The 20,363-nt window shown below is 51.1% G+C and overlaps 8 protein-coding genes across 8 annotated transcripts; 5 read left to right on the forward strand and 3 right to left on the reverse strand.

The window, feature by feature from the left end:
- Positions 1-3: 3 nt before the first annotated feature.
- On the forward strand, positions 4-1,266 carry T310_0309 (Uncharacterized protein; the record flags this gene model as incomplete). The annotated part of the gene is made up of 3 exons (XM_013476827.1): positions 4-42; positions 234-947; positions 1,024-1,266. The coding sequence occupies 3 exons, from the start codon at positions 4-6 to the stop codon at positions 1,264-1,266; spliced, it is 996 nt and encodes a 331-aa protein (XP_013332281.1).
- Positions 1,267-2,049: 783 nt separating this feature from the next.
- Positions 2,050-6,514, forward strand: T310_0310 (uncharacterized protein; the record flags this gene model as incomplete). The annotated part of the gene is made up of 11 exons (XM_013476828.1): positions 2,050-2,147; positions 2,208-2,697; positions 2,868-3,064; positions 3,614-3,764; positions 4,024-4,243; positions 4,287-4,461; positions 4,521-4,729; positions 5,101-5,149; positions 5,231-5,537; positions 5,886-6,099; positions 6,171-6,514. The coding sequence occupies 11 exons, from the start codon at positions 2,050-2,052 to the stop codon at positions 6,512-6,514; spliced, it is 2,454 nt and encodes an 817-aa protein (XP_013332282.1).
- Positions 6,515-7,636: 1,122 nt separating this feature from the next.
- Positions 7,637-8,623, forward strand: T310_0311 (Phytanoyl-CoA dioxygenase family protein; the record flags this gene model as incomplete). Its single annotated transcript, XM_013476829.1, has 1 exon — positions 7,637-8,623. One exon carries the CDS (start codon positions 7,637-7,639, stop codon positions 8,621-8,623), a length of 987 nt encoding a protein of 328 aa, XP_013332283.1.
- Positions 8,624-8,825: 202 nt separating this feature from the next.
- On the reverse strand, positions 8,826-10,522 carry T310_0312 (alpha-galactosidase; the record flags this gene model as incomplete). The annotated part of the gene is made up of 2 exons (XM_013476830.1): positions 8,826-10,442; positions 10,502-10,522. 2 exons carry the CDS (start codon positions 10,520-10,522, stop codon positions 8,826-8,828), a joined length of 1,638 nt encoding a protein of 545 aa, XP_013332284.1.
- Positions 10,523-11,305: 783 nt separating this feature from the next.
- Positions 11,306-12,387, reverse strand: T310_0313 (uncharacterized protein; the record flags this gene model as incomplete). Its single annotated transcript, XM_013476831.1, has 4 exons — positions 11,306-11,548; positions 11,603-11,957; positions 12,023-12,289; positions 12,344-12,387. The coding sequence occupies 4 exons, from the start codon at positions 12,385-12,387 to the stop codon at positions 11,306-11,308; spliced, it is 909 nt and encodes a 302-aa protein (XP_013332285.1).
- A 1,434-nt stretch (positions 12,388-13,821) lies between these two features.
- T310_0314 (HET-C domain protein HetC) lies at positions 13,822-16,512 on the forward strand (the record flags this gene model as incomplete). Its single annotated transcript, XM_013476832.1, has 3 exons — positions 13,822-13,915; positions 13,977-14,283; positions 14,352-16,512. The coding sequence occupies 3 exons, from the start codon at positions 13,822-13,824 to the stop codon at positions 16,510-16,512; spliced, it is 2,562 nt and encodes an 853-aa protein (XP_013332286.1).
- Positions 16,513-17,351: 839 nt separating this feature from the next.
- T310_0315 (Hsp90 binding co-chaperone (Sba1)) lies at positions 17,352-18,250 on the reverse strand (the record flags this gene model as incomplete). Its single annotated transcript, XM_013476833.1, has 4 exons — positions 17,352-17,441; positions 17,508-17,663; positions 17,721-18,046; positions 18,223-18,250. 4 exons carry the CDS (start codon positions 18,248-18,250, stop codon positions 17,352-17,354), a joined length of 600 nt encoding a protein of 199 aa, XP_013332287.1.
- Positions 18,251-18,842: 592 nt separating this feature from the next.
- On the forward strand, positions 18,843-19,590 carry T310_0316 (SNF7 family protein; the record flags this gene model as incomplete). Its single annotated transcript, XM_013476834.1, has 2 exons — positions 18,843-18,890; positions 18,949-19,590. 2 exons carry the CDS (start codon positions 18,843-18,845, stop codon positions 19,588-19,590), a joined length of 690 nt encoding a protein of 229 aa, XP_013332288.1.
- Between the last annotated feature and the right edge of the window lie 773 nt (positions 19,591-20,363).

Here is a 20,363-nt window from a genome sequence, read left to right on the forward strand (position 1 = left end):
AGTATGTCTCAGCCAAACGCCAGCCAGACGATCCAGGTTGATGTAAGTTGCCACCGCATCGTTCCATCGCTGTTCCTGTCACCCATCTGAGTTTTGTTTGGATTGACCAATCTGCAAAATCGTTCTATCTTTCATGCCTCTTTGATTTTGCGCGTTGACTTCCTTTGTGTCACGCTGGTTCGTGGCAAGTGTATGTGGAGATCACCATTCTCATGAGTCCTGTGTGCTTCTAGACAAGCGACGATGACACCATCTGCGATGAAGAATCAGTGCTCGAATCAAGCCAGTCCTTCGCGAGTTCTGTCCGGGACTATCTGTACGAGAACGGTCGCAGATACCATGCGTACCGACAGGGGAAGTACCCCTTGCCCAACGACGAACGCGAGCAGGATCGCTTGGACCTGGTCCATTATCTGTGGAAGGAACTCGTAAACGGCGATCTCTACCGAGCTCCCATCTCTCCCTCCAACACGCACCGGATCCTGGACTTCGGGACCGGCACCGGCAACTGGGCGTTCGAAATGGCTGAGGCGTTCCCTCACGCAGAGATTGTAGGAACTGACCTGAGTCCAATCCAGCCAGTCTGGTGCCCGCCAAACTGTAGGTTCTTCATCGATGACGTCGAGAGCGAGTGGACCTACCTGCCCCATGAGGCCTTTGACTACATCCACGGCCGCGTGATGGCGGGCAGCATCAGCGACTGGGACCGGCTGTTGTCCCAGATCTATGACCATTTAAAACCTGGTGGTTGGGTCGAGCTGCAGGAGTATGAATGCAGCGTATGGTCCGATGATGGCACTCACCAGCGCGTGGAGGCCTTCCACGAGTGGGCCCGAAAGGTGAACGATGCCAGTATTCAGTTTGGAAAACCGGTCAATGTCGCCGATGTCCTCCCACAGAAAATCAGAGATGCGGGGTTCGTCGATGTCACTGACGACGTCTACAAGGTCAGTCTGTCGAATGGCACGAGAGATATCCCGTCATACGTTGACTTAATTCTGACTTTTGTTCAATGCTATCCAGTGTCCCATCGGCTCCTGGCCCAAAGATCCCCGACTCAAACAAATCGGTCGGATTCACTTGTACAGCGTCCTCGAGGCCATCGAGCCCTACACTCTCGCCTTCTTCACCCGCGTTCTCGGATACACGTATGAAGAAGCACAGGCAGACATGGGCAAAGTTCGGAAAGATATCCTCGATTCATCTAATCATCTGTATTCGAGGTTTCATTTCATTTACGCCAGGAAGACGTTACATGAGACGTGATCAAGAGATGAAGACTTAAAAAAAAATTGGCTTTTCAACCTCTTGACGAACACGAACTGATTGATGACTTGAGACCATTCTGTACGAATCCTATTGGGCATCTCATGCATTGTTAGTGATGATAGACTTAGCTTTCATCGACTGCTTGGTTAAGAAAATTCCAGTGACCAGACAGTACTTTTTTTCTCCCACTTGTCCTCCTTCTACTCACTCTTCTCTTTTCCCTCTTAATTTTCCACAGCCGCAATGCCTGGAATCAGCCTTGGAAACCTTAAGTACACGTGTCCGGCAATCAGAGGTCAGATTGGGGCACCAAATCAGCCGCAAACAAGGTTCCATTTCCTATCCATCCTGTTGGACACTTTTCTCTATTTGTTCTCATTTGCCTGGAACAATCTAGCTGTCCTGCTCGCGACTCAAACAACCCCCTAGCAGGCAACTTCTCAACCGGTCTGACTTGGTCGGAATGTAACGTGGACTTCCTCAAAGGCCTGAGAAGGACTGGATGTGACATGAGTGGTTTATTCCCTGCTTGCGCCTTGGGGTGCTTCTGCAATCTATTGGAAAGGGAAAAGCGCAGGGCGGGCAAGGCGGGAGCAAGGCAAGGCTCGCGAGCTCCCAACATATATCCAGCGGTTCCCTCCATCCATGTGATGGGTGAATTTCCAGCAAATTTTGCCGGGAATCATATTTTTCCTCCCAGACTTGCCTACGTGCCTCATCAGGTGACTCTTGCCACCGTCTTATTGGCTTTCCTGCGCCCGAGAAATGTGCAATTGAAAGATGCAAGCGCCCTACACTACTGCAGACCCTACGTCTTTGGCCTATTATCAGATGGACCCGCAGCTGCCGCCAGCCCTTGGGGACAATCCTGAGGGTGAGTAGGTTTTTTTTTAGCCTTGCTGACGGTATGCCTCTACCTTGAGACTTGCGCTACTCAGAGGCGCAAGGTCCTGGCCTTTTGGCAATCAACCCCTCCCCGGTCCACACCATAATTTGACACAGACACTCGGCCTTGAGTTCCAGGCCCCATCAGGCTGCAATGCAAGCAGGCTTGGTTTCTCGGGGGCCTTTCTTCAGAACCCTAATGGAGTGGTCGATGCCCCAGCAGCTGTCTCTGTCGCACAAAACACATTTCATGAAGAGGACATTCGTTTGGGACAATCAGCATACGATGGAGGAAACAGTCTTCTTATGAACGACTACCCCGTCTACTACGGAAATAATGCGGTTATATCTGACATCAATTGGGACTCTGTCTTTGGACACTATGGCAGTGGCATCAACGATGGCTTCGATGTTTTCGACCACTCGACACCTGGGATTGTATCTCCGACTGTTGCTGGACCAGCTTTAGCTCCTTCTTTCGAGGCTTTTGTCGCCTTAAGTGGCACCCTCTTCAGGACTAGGCATGAATCAAAATCTGTACAGGTAAGCTTATGAGCTCTTCTCAGTTTTTACAATTTCAAATTCTTCGTCTTACTAGTCCTGACATGACGCACGCTGTCCCTCTGCCGTGCCAATGGTCAGGTTGCACGTACCTTGAAATGACCGGAGACAACACCAAATTATTGGATCATCTAATGGAGATGCATGGTAAGACAGCTGACCGACTGAAATGTAAGTGGGCAGGCTGTGCTTACACTGCCACGTTCGGCCGGAAACATGAATTGAAACGCCATCTAAGGAATCAGCATATCAACCCGGGATTCTTCCCCTGTCTGGCCGAAGGCTGTGGCAAGGTCTGCAAAAGAGAAGACAACCTGACAGAACACATGAAAAGGCTTCATGGTGACAGGTAGATGATAAGTTGATGGTGATGCGGTGATTACCAACTGAATTTCGCTCTCTTTAGTTATTTAGGTAGTCTAACATTGTCTTCTTTTTATTTCCTTACTTTTTTTTTTTGAATTTTTTGGGAAACCTAAGAATGAGGAATTCATAGTGATTCCTTTCTGTAGAAACGCGTCACCTTGAGGTCAGTATCTGATATTACCAACCAAGTAGGTAGCTAGCTCCAATGTGGTCACGCCTTCCCGGCTTCCCAACGATCGGACGTAGTAAGGCAAAGCAGCCCTGCGCTACGCCCTGTGGCTGCTGCAGACTGCCTGCCCAACAACCGCTGTCAATACCTGAGCTGTCGTTTGGCCACTTTCAGCTGCCTCCAGGATCTCGGCTGTGACTCTTCTAGATAAGTTTCTCCACAGGAACGAATTAAGCGCTCATTATCAATATCAATCTGGAGAAACCTTAGGGAAATCTGACCTTATATCTGATGAGCCGTCTTATTGTCTTCATGGACTGTGATTGTACTGCACCACAGAGTTGATTATTATCCATTACATAGAAATGTCTCCAACAATCTCCAAAAATGGCACTTCAGTGAAAACACCGACAAAGTCTACAGAGATCAACCGAAATCTTCTTGTGGTGCCCTCCAGTGCCATAATAAAATGCCCGAACTGTCCAAAAAGCTTCACGAAACGAATGGATTACAAGTGAGTCTACCTGCATGTTCTTTCAGTGACACCCACAAGTCAAGTCTAGTACTAACAAGCCAGGCTGCATAGTCGCCATCGGACGCATGATAAACCATACCGCTGTGGTCTCTGCTCCAAAGGCTTTGCATTGAGAAATGATCTGGACCGCCATTGACGTCGACATCTGCTGCTGGAGCCCCGAGAGTTTCATTGCTTGTAGCCTTCGTGTAACCACGTTTACACCCGCAAGGATTTCCTATTAAATCATATGAAAAAGCGTCATGAAGGGTCCAGTGATTCTCCTGATGTCCAAGAAATGATCCGTCAATTGTACATGCAATCAACGAAGGCGGTCGATGAAGAGCCGTTGGTAAAACGAAAGGAGTCTGTCCAGCTAGCAATCATGGATGCAGCTGTGTCTGAGGATGTCTTGAAATTGCAAGAGTTACTCGACGTCGAGGACGAACTGGGCTTTTTTCTCATCGAGTTCAGAAAACGTGGACTCGAATGGGCCTTGAAAAGAAAACTACACTTTCAGAGCCTTTATTGAGTGTGGATCTCCACAAGCCGTTGGAGAAGTCGTCGCTGAAGTCGGCAAACAGGCAATATGTGACGCAGCTAAACAGGGATGGGATGACATTATACTCTTGCTCCTCAAGCATGGCGTAAGAGTCGACAATCTTTCTAGGGTTGCACACCACTTCATCACGCTGTAGTAAGCAGCAAAGCAAGCACTGTGTGTCTTCTTCTCGATCACGGAGCTGATGTCGATAGTTTGGGATTCTTCAATAGTTATAGAACACCTTTGGGAATAGCTGTCGAAGCGGAAAGTGAAGAGATAGTGCGCATTCTCTTGGAGCATGGTGCAGATCCTCATTTGAAATCCCCTTGGCTCTCCTCAGCCCTGGAGATTGCCAAAAGGAAAGGTCTCGAAAGAATGGCACGCCTGTTGAGAGAGCATGAAAGCCATGGTTCTCAGAAAAGTTCGTGAAACAGTCTTGCTTATTCTCCTTCGTCTCCTTCGTCTCCTTCGTCTTTTTGGCTTCCCTCTTTTTGATTTCTCCAACTGTCATTCCTCACTCCGAATCATTCTCATATAACAGAGATTCAAATTCTTTGCGCTTTGCCGATTCTGTTCATGCGAGACCATTATTTTGAACAATTCGATTTCCCTGATAGAATCTTAGATTTGAGATAGATATCTCAGCGGATACTGGCGTAGCTCTGGGAAGAAGAGCTGTGAATGGTGTACATCAGCTGCGATGTCAATATGGATGCAAATTGGGAGGGAGTTCCATTTTGAATCTTACATGTTTTGGATTAGTTTCCTAGCTTATGAACGACATCTACATAGATGTAGATACATGCTTATGCACTGTACCTATGTCTAGTTACCTAGGTAGGTAAGTACTGACGAGCGTACCGCCGGACAGGGGCCACTAATAGTGGTGCCGCTCTGTTCCACGACTGCATCGTCTCCGCAGCGCCTACAGAGTATATCTCGTTCGTCCATCGCAGGCCACCAGCAATTGGTCCGATGACGAGTTTAAGGCGAGAACAGATCTGGAAATCCATATCCAGAATCAATGCATACCTAATTGGCTCTGCGCCAGCCTCGTTTTCTCAGACAAGCGTCCTGTATCCATGCTGATTTCCTACCCGCCATCATCCTCCATGGACCGTCAGCCAGCCTCTGAAATTGAATCCAGCAGTGCCACCACATCCGACTCGACCAAGGCTAAATACCGGCCGCAGCAGTCCTGCATCAAATGTAGGGAGCGAAAAGTCAAAGTAAGCCTGCTGTTGCACGCCATTGTCCAACGGTGGAGAGGCTGACCGGGTCTCCGCAGTGTGACCGAGCGAAGCCGTGCCGGGCCTGTTGCAGCCGAGGCCTGCAGTCCGAGTGCGAGTATAACACCAACAACGAGGACCGCTTTCAGATCAACCAGGCAGACATTATTGAAAATCTCCGGAGAGAAGTCAACCGGCTGAAGAGACGCCTGGCATGTGGAGCAGTCAACAAATCCCCCCAACGGCTCGGCGACTGGCGGAAACGAAACGTGGCCGAGAAAGGCGTAAAAGAGGACAGCGGAGACAACCAAGTTCCCTGTTGCGTATGCGCAATATGATGCAGCGCAGAAAACCATCTTCGATACTTTGACTGTGACGTCTTTTACAGAGGTTCCCAGTGGTGTGGTCTCCCATAGTAATGATGAGAAGTTGTTATCGCCCTGGACTAGTGGCCCTGTGGGCACTAATTCTAATTCACATCCAAACACGACGGTCTCTGATAATGACATTTCTACCGCACAATGGCACAGGGGCAATGTTGCGATTGGGACCAGTTATCACGGTCTGTCCTGTCCTACCCTCAAGAACACGCCAAATCAATTGCTGTGTTTCTAACAAATTATTGATGTGTAGGGTCAACAACCATCCCTGCAGTCTTCTCCCCAGAGACCATGATTCCAGACACAACAGGATATGCCAGCAGCAATAACCATCCTCCTTCTCCTCCCGTTGGAAACCAGAATGACTCTTCCGGCTGGGAGATCTCAACGAGTAATCAACGTCATCAACAGCAGCCAACGAATTGTTGGAAGGGAAAACGCGAGTTATTAGAGCGACTTTTCAACGCCATTTGCGACTGTGACGACGCGCTGGTTGCCTCCGTCGTCGAGATCATTCGCACCAGCGCTTCACCGGAAGACGCCATTGCTTCGATCGATCAGACGATGAACGCCTCTGTTGAAGCAAAACCGACGTGAGGATCTGCCTCGTCAGACATGACCAGTTTGCGATAAGAATCATAAGATCACGAGATACTTTTCCATAGAGATACCCCATGTGTTGACTATTTTGTGATTTACGAAGAGGATCATACAAGCATGTACACACATACGTGTCTGTCTATGTTCGTTTCTCATTTTGATTTTTGACCAATACCCGTGATGCAATTGTATAAAGTCAACTTTTGGAATCTGATGCGGATTTGTTTGCATGGTAAGAAGCTTGTGCGCATCTCTCCTAGCTCTTAACTATTCCTTGGATCAACTGAAGGCATCATTGTCAATTCCCTTGGATCCTTTTCTTTACGGCAGGCTATGAAAATGCATTCCTGTGCAGCCAGGACTGTCATTATTATTTATTTTTTTTTAAACCAACCGCAGCATTGCTCGATTGAGAGTAGTAAGTACTCGTCGGAGAAGGTACATGTACCTAGGTATGTACCTGACAGATCAAATAGTGAAGCACTATGGGTTCCCCACTCCAGCGAATCTGGCAGATACACCCACGTGAGGGAGTAATAATACGACCATGCCATGCAACCATGCAGTCATTCAGCTTTGATAGCATGGCTTGGCTAACAGAACAAAATCAAGAATTACCTGTGGACCAGATCTTGTTGGTTGATTATTCGTCGGATAGCAGCCAACCCCGCCATGGACGGAGGAGATTTCTTAGCTTACGGAGTAGGTAACTCACCCCGCCCAGGCCCCAGGGAAGAGCGCTTCGGAAGGAAAACCGTGGAAAAGAAAGTCAGATTTAGTAATGGAAGTTAAAATCCGCTGGTTCAATTGTGGGGTGTATTATTATTAGATACCTTCTAGCCTCTGGGATCTATCTCATGTTTCATTCTCTATGCCCCACAGCGACGTCAGTTAATTTGATTGGGATAGATATCGCTACTACGTCTTGCATTTGCATTATTTCCTTTTACTACTCAACTCAACGCGCAAAAAAAAAACGCAAGAAGCTCCCTACCTACCTAATATACTATATATGCCTCCGCTTCTCTGATCTTCGACTGGACTTTGACTTCTATTGACTGCATTAGAGGAGAAACCTTCCAAAAGCGATCCACTGAACTGTGCATACAATACCATACCATGGCGACTGCAACCACGACAACAACTGCTCCCGCATCTACCAGCAGCACCCCATACCTCGACGCTCTGCAGCGCGATGGCTTCGTCGTCGTGCGCTCGCTCCTCTCGCCCGACGAGGTGGCTTCTCTCCGCGAGGCGGCAACCAAGGCGACGGCCATGACACGTGCCGGGAACTGGCCGTTCTTCCGCACCGTGCCCAAGCAATTCCCCCCGTGGCCCAAGACGGTGCCTCCTGCGTCTGAGGGAGGCATCTGGGGCGTGCAGCATTTGCTGCATCCGGACATGCCGGGCCGCGAGCAGTTCGCGCAGTTCTACTTCTCCGACAAGGTGCTCCGCGTGGTGGAGGAGCTGCTGGAGGTGCAAGCCCCGGAGTCAGACGACGATCCCGACAAAGAGCCCCTGGTGATGGAGCTGTTCAACCTGCTCGTCGCTCCCGAGACGAGAAACTTCGAGCTGCGCTGGCACCGCGACGACATCCCCGAGACGGTATCCCCCGAAGAAGAGCTAAAGCTGCTGCAGTCTAAGAGCCCGCAGGGGAAGCAGTCGCATGCGCAGTACAACCTAGCGCTCTGCCCAGACACGTCGCTCATCGCCGTGCCGGGCTCGCACCGGCGCGTGCGGACGGAAACCGAGCGCAACGCGGACCCGTACGAGCCTTCGCTGCCCAACCAGGTCGTCGTGAAGCTCGAGCCCGGCGACGCCGTCTTCTACGACAGCAACATCCTGCACCGCGGGATCTACAAGCCCAAGCCTGAGGGGGGAGAGGAGACGCGGTTGACGCTGCACGGCAGTGTCGGGTTGAAAGGCTCCGGCAGTGAAGCGGACAAGAAGGTCCGGGCGACGGCCGTCCTGCAGCATGGTGTCGGGACCTGGATCGATCGGGATGATGCCGCCTTGGTAGGAATCAGCAAGAGGGCGGAGAATATGCGGCGCAATCTTATGGCCATGGGCAGGGGGGAGGATGTGGGATACTCTCTTCAGGGATGATTCAGCATGATGAGAATGTGTGTACATACATACAGACAGACAGATATTGATGTCTACAGTCCTGCATCCGGTTCTTTCGAACCATTTCTAGTGAATATGGTAAATACAGCTACGAATGATGAAAAAAAAATCCAGTCGAAAAGAATATCCAAATCTTGACTATATATAGATACTGCAAAACCAGTAGAGATGAGGCTTTTCTCTATCTACTGACCTCAACACCGCTCGGAAGAGCCCATACTTGAGTATTCTTCTCAAAGCCGCACACAGTGACAGTATTATTCTGAGCCCCTTCCGTCAAGCAAACGCCAGAAGCCACATTCTTCAGATTTCCCGTCACAGCGTACGCCCACTGTTGGTTCTTGTCCTTCCCGCAGGGAGATAATCCGACAACAGAGGCACCATCCTCTGCTGTCAGGCAAGCCGACTGATCAGACAACGGGCTGATTGTGCCCGACGAGCGAACCTGCCACACCTGCGTGTCGTCGCCGTTGCATTCCGCAAAGCTGATTCCATGCTGGGAGGATGCGGTCAGACAGTTCTTGGATGCGGTGTTGAAGATCATGCCTGTGGGGACGACCGCAGAGCAGCGCGGTGGGAGAGAGATGCGGTAGACGGCAGTCGCATGCGAAGCAAGGTCCTTGATATCAATCTTCCCGTCAACGATCGTCGTCCAGGTGCCATTCCAGAGATCCTTTGCTGCGTAGGAACATCCCGCCTCCTCCAGTCCCAGCCGGGCCACAGCGATGCTCGTGCTGGCGGTGTCGTTCCCCCGATTCAGCACCGTCAGCAGTTGATCGCCGTTGGCGAGGCTCCGGGTCAGCACGTCAAAGCTGTCGTCGCGACTGACGAGCGTCGCCTGCTGTGCGAGACGGTCCTGGTCCACCGCGATCAGGTCGCTGTTCTTCAGGTACGCGATGACCTCGTCCGGCAGAGCCGGGATGTACGCGCTGATGATCAGCGGCGCCGAGAAGGACGCCCACAGCGCGAAGTGCGAGCGTTTCTCGTCCAGTGTCAGGCCCGGGTGGTCCGCGATCAAAAAGTCCGGGTCGTTGTAGTACCCCGGCGCCTGGTACCGCGCCAGCAAGAGGTTGTAGTTGTAGTTCACCATGATGCTGTCCCAGGCGCTGCCCTCGCCGACGTAGACCAGGATGTCCGTCGAGTGCCGGGCCAACTCGCCGTAGACGGGCACCCAGTCCATAACCGTGTACCAGTCCGTGAGATTGTCGCCGGAAGCGAAATACGCCGGGGCGGACTCGGAGAAGACGAGCGGGTGAGACATGTTGCTGAAGATCTGGTGCCAGTGCGAGTACCGCGCCTGGTATTCTTGCTCCGTGTCGGGATAGACATTACAGCCGTCCAGCTTGAGATAGTCGATGCCCCAGGACGCAAATGTCTCTGCGTCCAGCTGCTCATGCCCATAGGAGCCAGGGTACCCGCCACAGGTGGCATTGCCGGAATCCTCATAAATGCCCAGGTGGAATCCTCGCGCCTTGACATAGTCTGCCAGCCAGGGCAGGCCATGCGGGAACTTGGTCTCGTTCCACTGGAGAGAGCCGTTTGGCGCCCGCGAGTAGGCCATCCAGCAGTCATCGAGGTTGAGACGATCGTAGCCGGCCGCACGCAGGCCGGTCGCGACCATGGCGTCCGCTGTCTCCGTGAAGAGCGTCTCGTTGAGCACGCACTCGAAGCGGGCCCAGTTGTTGAAGCCCATGGGGGGAGTGGGCTGGATGGCAGGGTTTTCGATGGAAGCGCTGCATGTTGTCAGAAAAGCGGTTATTGCAGCGGCGGTGAACAAGACTGATCTTGGTGTCATTTTCTTATGACTGGAGTAAGCAAAATAGTCAGTCAGCTTTTGAGGAGATATCAAGTACTAACCGAAGAGCACGACAATACCATTAAGCCTGCGTATCCAATCTCCCTGCTTTATATCTCCACATGATGGATTGATTAACTCTGCCGCATCGAGCAAAATCCTGCAGCTGTCTGCATGTACCTCCCTAGATAGGTAGGTAGGTTAGGCACCACATGCAGCGGTGCCTCTGTGCATAGTAGTTAGTACCCGGGTCGAGATAGACCGAACTAGGTAAGGTAGAAGCCGGGATTAGCCCGTTTCCCCCTCACTCCAGTCCCGTCCTCTCAGGAGATGATAGCTAGCTAGTAAACAGACACGTGGGGTATCCACATAGTGCAGAGAGAGCATACAGGCAGCAGCAGACAGGTCCAATGCAAGCGAAGAGGAGGAGAGGGGATCGATATCACAGTAACATCGTCTCAGAAAGGTTCTGTCTGTGCTGAAGTTGCTTATCGAGCGGCCTATCGGAGTGGTTCCAAACGGAGTGTTAATGCGGAGTTGTTACCTGGTCCTTGGATCTGCAGATCGAGCGGGGTTGGTTGGGGTCAACGCATTCTCAGTGTGATTGATCCATGGATAGCAGCGGAATCGCATCGTGGTTGATTCCTGGAACTTAAATTCATCGACATAGCCATTCTTAGATATATATACACATACAGAAAAGGGAGAAAAGGAGGAGGAAGAAGGAGCTATTTGCTGAGTCTTCTTTGGCCGTAAGTAACAGTCAAGATACAAACGCGAATGCCATCAAATCAATGGAATGAATGTTATCGCTATTCTAACTAGAACTTCTAGTTTGACAAGAAGCTTCGATCAGAACTCCCCGTTCAGGACTTCTCTTCCGGCTTTCGCCCATACACGACGTACGTCGTGATGTATTGGTGGATCGCAGGATCCTTAAGCTCACTCCGCACTTTGGCTATCAACACCTGTATCTCATCGTTGCTCCAGCCAAGGAATCGCGAGAGGAGTGCTGGTGTATAAGCCTCAACTGCTTGGATCTGCTGGACCTGTTCAAACCGTCCGATTTCCTTCAGCTTTTGGTCTTTGGGCCATGGACCAAATGGCACCTGTCAACAGAATCAGTATGTTACCGAATAAATAGGAGCGGAGGAAGGTCCAACCTTGAAGACAGTCTGTTTCACATCCACAAACCCGACCTTTTCCATCTTTTCTTTCCACGTCGGGGCTGTCTCAAAGCTCTTGCCGAATTTTCCAGCCGCCTCGTGGAAGAGCTTGAGCCATTTCTTGGTATACTCCGCCTTTTCATCGGTGCCATCATCAGAGAAAAACCAGGCATAAGCACCAACCCATTCAAGATATCCTCCGGGCCTGAGATGCTCAAATGCCTGGCGGAAGAGCCGCTCTTCATCGGCGACGCACCCCTCTAGCTCACGGCCATGGATGAAGTCAAACTTGTTCTTATATAGCCAGTCGCTCTCGAAGTCGTCAATTTCAAACACACAATTTGGAGGGACCCTATTGGTGTCAGACATACAAAATAATCTACCAACAGGTGGATTGTAAAAGCAGTTACTACTTACCAGGGAGGTTGTATAGGGCTCAAATCAGTGCCGATGACTTGTGCAGAAGGATATTCGCTGTGTCTCAACTTAGCAAGAAGCGCATCAAGCACGGCAAGGAGAGCCTTACTCGGCGAATTGGATGGCCCAGATCCCTGTGCCAGTACCCAGATCCAATACACGCTGAGGGTTCTCGCCAATTGGTGCAAGGTGAAGCGGGCCGCCAAAAAGAAGGCGATATATGTGATGCAGAAGGTCGATTCGGTCTTGTTCTTCTTCGTCGTTGGGCTACACTGGCTCAGTTCTCAAGCCGGACAATGGGTTGGCTGGAAGAAAGCATACCGCAACATATGCGCCTTCTTTGTATGCATGATAACGGCGTCCATTCTGAAAAGTGTCAGCTTCGATAGTGAGTAAGAAGAAGCTTGGTTTGAGGCTAGTTCAGGCCCTAGGCCATGGACATGAGGTCTGAATAACCAGTCTTACCTCATATCTGTTCAAAGTCGCGAGTCATCTGGTCAGCAAGTTGTACTGGAAAGGCTCGCAAGATAGCGATCACATTACTTGTAGTTTTTTATGCTTGAAGTGAGCGACGACACGTAGCTCGCTGAAGCAATCCTGTATCCGGTTCGTCAGACAAATTATTTTCCAGCCCAGGTGGCTATATGCTCACGATTCATTGTAAGCCGAATCGGTATCGGCAGCGGCATCCTGGCCAAGCCAAATCAGTGCTATTCTTCCTCATCTCATTGCGCAGGAGTAGATGCTTACCACTTCCAGGGGATTGCCAGGGGGGTGATCCTGAGCCATGGCTGCGGCGTTAAACCAGTACCTGCTGGGTAGTAGGGATGCAGGGTGCTAAGTACAGATTGGTAGATTAGCCAGAAACCGTTGGTGGAGGGATACCTCTATATACAACGGCCCCCCTGTTGCTGCGGGGTTGATTGTTGACCGTTGACGACATTTTTCAGCAGCTAGCTCTTAGAGAGGCTGTTAGGCTGCCTTGTTGTCAGCCCGTGACTGGCCCCGGCGACTGTCCATCATCCTACTATCTTCCTACTATCCGAATCGGTCAATCCAGCGTGCGCACAGAACCCCTGTTCGCATCATCCGAAAAGATACGGTCGGCAGGAGTTCATGATGGAAGTCTGCAGGTCCGTGCCAAAGATCAGTCCTGACAGGGCTGACCACTCTTCTCTCTGCACTTTGAACCTTGGTTTTGCTTTCAGTTCGATCTTATCGCTTGGCGTCCTAGCTGATTCCTGCCTTTTTTTATTCCTGTCCTAGCGCAGCCACAAGTCTACGAACTCGTCATTCCCCGCCCGAAAGGATTCCACGAGATAGGTACGGAGTACTCCGTACCTCTGGAGTGCTCCGTCGACACAAAATACCGGTCGAAGGAGTATTACCACTGCCTCAGGCTCCGATAACATCTTTTCAGGATGATCACGAGCCAAATTTGCTTGTGTGGGCCATTGGGCTGGCGACGGCTTGGCAAGGTCTTGGTCTTTGTTGCTGCTTCCCATAAATAGCCACCAGCCAAGCACTGGTGAATACTGCTGACTGGCCCCTCGTTCAGAAGCCATTTTTGCAGGCTCTCTGTCAACAGACATCCCTCCTTGTTGTCTACCCAGGGTGTTTAAACCAACAAACAAGCCAGCCATACAGGCAGTCTGTAGTCTGTATCACGGGGCTCTTGGTGGCGGGGCTGGGATCGGAAACAATATCTTATCTCCTCCGTACTAAGTGTCGTGTGCAACATTCAAGCCTCCGATAGGTTTTTCTTTTAAGAGAAACTGCTAGGTCTGTTGACGATGGGAATGGGCAGGATTAGAGGCTTCCCGCCGGCTCTTCTCATCCTGCTGGTCTTGCTCGTTCTGCTCCCCACCAAAGCCCACGCCTTTGGTGCTGGAAGTACGTGCCCCTCTTGACGTCCATGTTGTCTGACTCGGTGTATGCTCACTGCCTCAATCAGACATTGCCTCGATTTCTGCCATCGAAGGCAAGAACTGGCGCCATGGCGACATCGAAGACACCATCAAGGCGCTCGCCTTTATCAAAGGCCACAAGTGGACATCGGCCATGATCAAGCGCGTCTACTTTGGAAACTGGTTACGAGACTACTCCCAAGCAATGGATGTCGGCACCTTGAAGAACCTGCCCGCAGACACCATTCGCATTCTGGTCTGGATCCTTTCCTTTATGAGTTTCGGCTACGCGACGGCCGAGTACGAAGTGACGTCCGAGAGACTCGGCGTTTACCGTCCAGAGGAGCACATCGAGTCAGTTCGCCCCATCTGCGATGTGTTTCTTTGATGCTGGAATTGACTGACGCGGCTTCTTCGCAAAGCAACCCAAAGGACTACGCGGATAACCAAGATGCGAGGCAATATGACCCCCGACTACGTCCGCCTGTTCGCCAGATCGAGCTTGAGATCGATCCGCACACGGGCATGAAAAACTACATCGCCAACGAAAGAGGAGATTGGGCTACAAGCGCTGCCTACGTCAGATACAGCCTGTCTCGTAGCATCCACTACGGAAGGATGTATACGAGCGGAGGATCTCGAAGGGGCAAAGAGGAAGACCTCTGTGAGGCCCTGAGATGTCTTGGTCAGGGCCTTCACACTTTGGAGGACTTTGCAGCGCACACCAATTATTGCGAGTTGGCTTTGCGGGAAATGGGATTCCACAACGTCTTTCCGCACACCGGAAGCGCGACTCAGATGAACATCCGCGGACGCCATGTTTTCCCCCTTGTCACGGGAACGTTTGGCGTGGTTGATTTCTTGCACTCCGTTCTTGGAGAAGCTTCGGATCACTTCACTCAATCCGAGCTCAACGAGATGGACATCACGCTGGGCAATGCTCAGTCCAACTCTTCTTCTAGCCCGTTCAACGCCCTGACAGGTCTGCTGGGGAACATTCCGGGCACGAAGGATCTCGTAACTGAGGCTGAAGAACTCAAACGTCGCTCTGACGAACAGGAATATGCGAATCGAAGCCGCCACGTGCGTACGGGATACGCATCTTCGAGAGGCTTTGACGGCCAATCGAGCCGTAGATTTGAGCATGAACACAGTCGCGCCCCGGGTGGATACTATGAACAGAGTCGGGTCTCGACACAAACTGCACCTCCGCCTCCGCCTCCGGCTACTGGTGGTGGCGCTTCTGGTCCAGGATTGCCGGGACTACCAGATTTTGATCCGCAGCAGACAATTCAACAGATATATCCCATTCTCCAATTCAGGGATAAAGTTGTTAGGACGGTCTCGTCGATCATCGAGAAGATTCCCGGTCTGGAGGACCTCGTTGAGAAAATTACAGAGGCAGTGACAGTTTATGTCTTTTCTCTCCTCGCCCCGTTTATCCGCCCGATCATCAACGCTGCGTCTCAAGCCCTGCAGACTGGATCTGCCGGTGTCATCGACGCATCCGGCAAGCACCAATATGAACCCTGGACCGATCCCACCTGCACGGATCCGACGCACTCGCTGCTCTCAAAGGATCACTTTGCCAACGTCCTGAACGAGCCCGCCGGTCACGTCGCCGCTGCCATTGTCAAGTATGTTGTTCCTCGCGTCTTGTACGCGTGGCAGCATATCGACGTACCCGTGGAACGGGTGATGGACGATTGTGTTCAAGTTTTCCATCACCCGGCCCTGAAGGACATGAATAACGAGGCTCACCGGACGATGTTCGAGGCCATTCAGAATTGGGTGAATTCGCGACCCGACCGAGGTGCCAATTTGAACGACATTCTGAGTGCCGAAGGTGTCCGGGAGGGACGGAACCTAAAGGACAAAGACGCTCAGCATCAGGGAGGCGGACACTCTCACGGTGGTGGAGGCTTTCCTGCTATCAGCGCGGCGAGTAGCTGTGGTTATGGTTCTTCACATCAGCAGCATCAACAGACCCAAAATCAGTCTTCATCTTCCTCGAGTGGAGTAGCCTCTGCGTTGGATGAGCTCGGCAAGCTTTCTATCCCAGGGATATCCCAGCTGAGCAAATTGTCCAGTCTAATCATAAACGATGACGACAAGCCAAGCGAGCGAACTGATTTCAATCCAGGCTATCACTCAGAGCAGCACTATGAACCACCTCCTCATCCTCCGCCAGGAGACAGCTATGGAGGATACTCTCACCATGCGCCGCCGCAACCGCAGTACGAGTCTGGATTCAACATCCCCCCGCCTTCGGGATACGAGAGATATCACCAGAACAGACCAAGTGAAGGGGGATGGCGGGAATACCAGCCTCCGGAGCATGGTTCCCACACCTACGATTACTATCAGCAGCCTCAGTACGGCCAGAGTCATCATAGCCGTGGTAGTAGTCATAGTCATAGTCACCATGAACATAGTAGCCATGAACACAGCCACAGCCATAGCCATGGCCATGGCCATGGCCATGAACATGGACATGGACATGGACACAGCCACGAACACAGCCATCACCATCACGAGCGCAGACACGAATACGACCAGGGATATGGTGGCTATTACAATTGATTCGATCCATAACTTAATCTCATCAAACCATTTCTTTTTTTTTCAGGTTTTACATCTTCTGAGCTGTAATATTTGCTTTTCTTTTTTAAAAAAAAATTCTCTTTTTGAATGTACTGTATACAAAAGACAAAGACACGAATAGACAGACAGACCTTGGGATGACGATGATGAGATGATAATGGGGGGTTTGGTGAGAATTGGCTGGCTGGCTGGCTGGCTGGCTCGCTCCAAGAGAGAATATGGACGAATGAATAAAAATTGGCTGGCAAGTTACTAGCAGCGTATACATATGAGGACGAAGGGAAATAAATTATTATAATTATTAATTATAATTTTCTTTATTCAAAAAAAGAAGAAAGGAAAAAAGATAGAGAAATAAATAAGATAAGATAGAGAAATAGGGTCCTTTTTATTATTTTTTTTGCCTTTTCTTTTTACGGGTAGTAGATGTACGTCCGTTACATAAAAAAAATTAAAAAAAAACAGGGTGATTGATAAAAGTGTCTGTTGACAGTTAACAGTTTGACGAGCGTCGGAAAAAAAAAAGATAATAGGGTCTACTAGCAGCAACCAAGTTTGTGCCCGTGTGCCGCGTGTGACTCTTGTCTTTTTTTTTATTTCCCGTCCCTAGGTAAAAGTAATAAGCAATTATTCCAACTTTCGCGCCAGCTCGTAACTCCTTTCATTCCGCCTCCCCAACTTCCGCTAACTAGGGCTCGTGTGTTGTTATTGTTGTTGTTGTCATTGTCATCGTCGTAAGATTAATCACTGGATGGGTGTCCAGATACAAAAATGGTAGGATGGACATGAGAGATGATTTCAGCAGTTCTGATTTAAATTTAAGAAGAGTCCTCTTTGTCCTCTTTAACCTCCGTATCCTTGGGGGGCTTCGGGGTATCGCCTTCAAGCTCAGGAAGCTCATCATCATCCTGCAGAACGCGTCAGTCAGGAGAAACTCCTCCGCACATCTCCAGTGAGACAACGTCACGACGTACCGATGACTCTTCATCTTCGCCAGCTTCACCAGACTCGGAGTCAGCGCCACCGCCGAGCTTAGAGAAGTCAATGTTTCCGAGATTACCGTCATCACCGAATCCACCAAAGTTGGCTTCGTAGTCGTCAACCTCGTCCTGCTCGTCCTCGTCGACCCACTGCGACCCGTCAGCCTTCTGTCATAATAATCCGTCCGATAGGAAAGCCCCTCATACCTTGTCAAAGTCGGTCTTCAGGAAGTGGACCTTCTTGGTCTCCTTCAGCAGGCGCGGCCAGTACTCTGCCTTGAGCTCCTTCTTGCGCAGCACCAACTCCACGCCGCGCGGAGTGTGGTGCGACTTGCTGTTTTCGGGGTCAATGTCGGCATACAAGTCGAGAGACACATGGTATTTAACCCCCTTCATGTTGGTGCCTGTGAAGGAGACATTGGATGGAGTGATGCTGAGGTCGGCAGAGGACTTTGGCACATCGGGGACGTTGATGTTGACGTAGAGGAAGTTACGAGCGGCGTCCGAGGCGGAGGAGCGCTGCGCCCACGTAACTGTAAGTAGAAAACTGGTCAGTATTGTTACAGAATATATTCCAAGCAATATCCCAAGCCATTGGAAGGGCTTCCGACAGCATCTGGAGCTATCTCGTGGTGGAGAGGCTCCTGCTGCTGCACCCACCCCGGTGCGGGGTTGAAGCATCGAGGAGATATAGTTCTGCGTAACATACCTTCTGGTGTAAGCTCTGCAGCGGCCATTGTGAAATGCGAATTAGATAGTAAGAAACGTCGTCAATGACAGCGGACAGACCTGGGAGATGCGAGGGTACTATGTTCTGCGTGAAGGAGGCTGATCGAGAATAGTCCGTTGGATCGTTGGTGGTTTAGTTCCAGCCTCACGGCGAGACCATAATAGGGCAACTGCTGCGCCGTCTAGAAAGTACTGGAAGGCTCAGTCCTCAGGCCGCTGTTTGGCCTGTTTGCCGCCCTGTTTCGCAGCCTGAGGCAGCCACCCGCCCCGGCCACGACGTCACTGGCTCGTCCAACCACATCTGACCAAGACCCGGAGCTTGACCTCTACGACTACGGTCCCATTACCAGAGCGTCTTCACAGCGCTTCATCTCCTGTTGTGTTCATCGACTCCACTCCGGGGGTCTCATCTGTTACCCCGCTATTGACACGAATATGCATCCCGAGATCCACCTCTGAAGTCTCAACAACGTTTGGCGCCTCTCCGGGTTGGGAGGCTCTTCTTCGCGCGGGCTCGAACAGACCGTTCTCCTAGCCTGCGTTTTGCTTTGGGGTTCTTTATCGACCGACATCTGCCAGTTTTAAACCAGAGTTTCCACTATGGAGGCGATCAAGTCTGTCTTTTTCGGCCCCGATCCTCAGGCACAGGTCGGCTCTATACCAGTTCGCCATCTGCTGTTGGCCAGTCACTAACTCCTCCTTGCAGATGAGGAAATGTAACCAGCTCATCCGTGCAAATACTCGCCAGTTAGACCGGGATATTGCCCAGCTCAAAGCTCTTGATGCGAAGACACGACAACACATCGTAAATGCCTCTCGTCGGGCGCAAAGGAACCCATCCCAAGCCAAACAGGCTATGAACGACACCAAAACGTTTGCACGAGAACTCCTGCGGATCCGGAAGCAGAGTGCGCGACTCACGACAAGTCGCGCGCAATTGCAAAGCGTGCAGATGCAGGTCAACGAGGCGTTTGCAGTGCGCAAGATCCAAGGCAGCCTGAAGAAGTCGACCAGCATCATGAAAGACGTGAATACTTTAGTTCGCATGCCGGAACTGACGGGGACCATGCGCCAACTCTCCACGGAGCTGGTGAAAGCGGGCATTATTGAAGAAATGGTTGATGACGCCATTCCCGCAGACCAGTTGCTGGAGGATGAGGAAGAAGAAGCCGATGCCGAGGTAGACAAGATCCTGGAAGAAGTCCTGCGGGGCAAGCTGTCCAAGGTAGAAGGGGCCAAGGCAGAAAAGCCGGTCGAAGAGGAACCGGCGGCTGTGGAGGACGATTTCGAGGACCAGGAGGCGACATTGGAGCAGATGAGGGGCCGACTCGAAGCTTTGAAGAGTTGACCGGAAGAGCATCTGCATTCATCCATTTACTCACCGTTCCGATGGCAGGGATTTACAAGGTCAATGAATGCCTTGATGGCATGGACCACGGCTGATGACTGTCTTACTTCGTCTCCATGGCGTATGGTGTCAAGAGGATTTTGGATAAGGTTATTGTTTTGTCGAGAACTGTTTCTTCTCTCACATGATGTTATGTCACGGGTTGTCGATGTATTTGCACGAGTAGATAAGGTGTTCATGTCCAGTATTGCCAATGCGTACTTAGTAATTATAAGGTAGATTGGCCGCTCAATACGTTGACCACAGCGTAAGACCTCAATCTGGACCCTGAGAGCTCCGGTTACTTGGGTAGGACCCATTGATTTCGACGGCGACTGCGCTGAATTGACTGCTTCACCATATGCCAGGACAGAAGAGCGTGTTGCTGAAGCCATTGAGGCTACCGACATAGGCAAGTATTCACTGCTGGACCCACATCGAGGCGTGCTGTGATTATATAAGCAGGATGTGGCGCCCAACGCGGCCTAGCGCGTCCGTCTGCGCCCCCATCTGTGGCACAGCAGGCGGTGGCGCCGTCACTGCTGCCTTCCGCCGGTCGCAAACCCGTCCGACCACCCTTTCCTTTCCTCCTCTCTCCTTCGTCAACCTCCAAACAAACGACTCCTTCCCCTGCAGCGAAGCGACTCTTTCTCACTTGCCTCATCTGCCATTCCTCCTCATCAATTATTGAAGCGCTCTTGTCTCTGTCGACCGCTTCGCCTACTATCTCCAAC

The sequence above is a fragment of the Rasamsonia emersonii genome (genome assembly GCF_000968595.1).
Source record: "Rasamsonia emersonii CBS 393.64 chromosome Unknown ctg1118621759674, whole genome shotgun sequence".
Lineage (NCBI taxonomy): Eukaryota > Fungi > Ascomycota > Eurotiomycetes > Eurotiales > Trichocomaceae > Rasamsonia > Rasamsonia emersonii.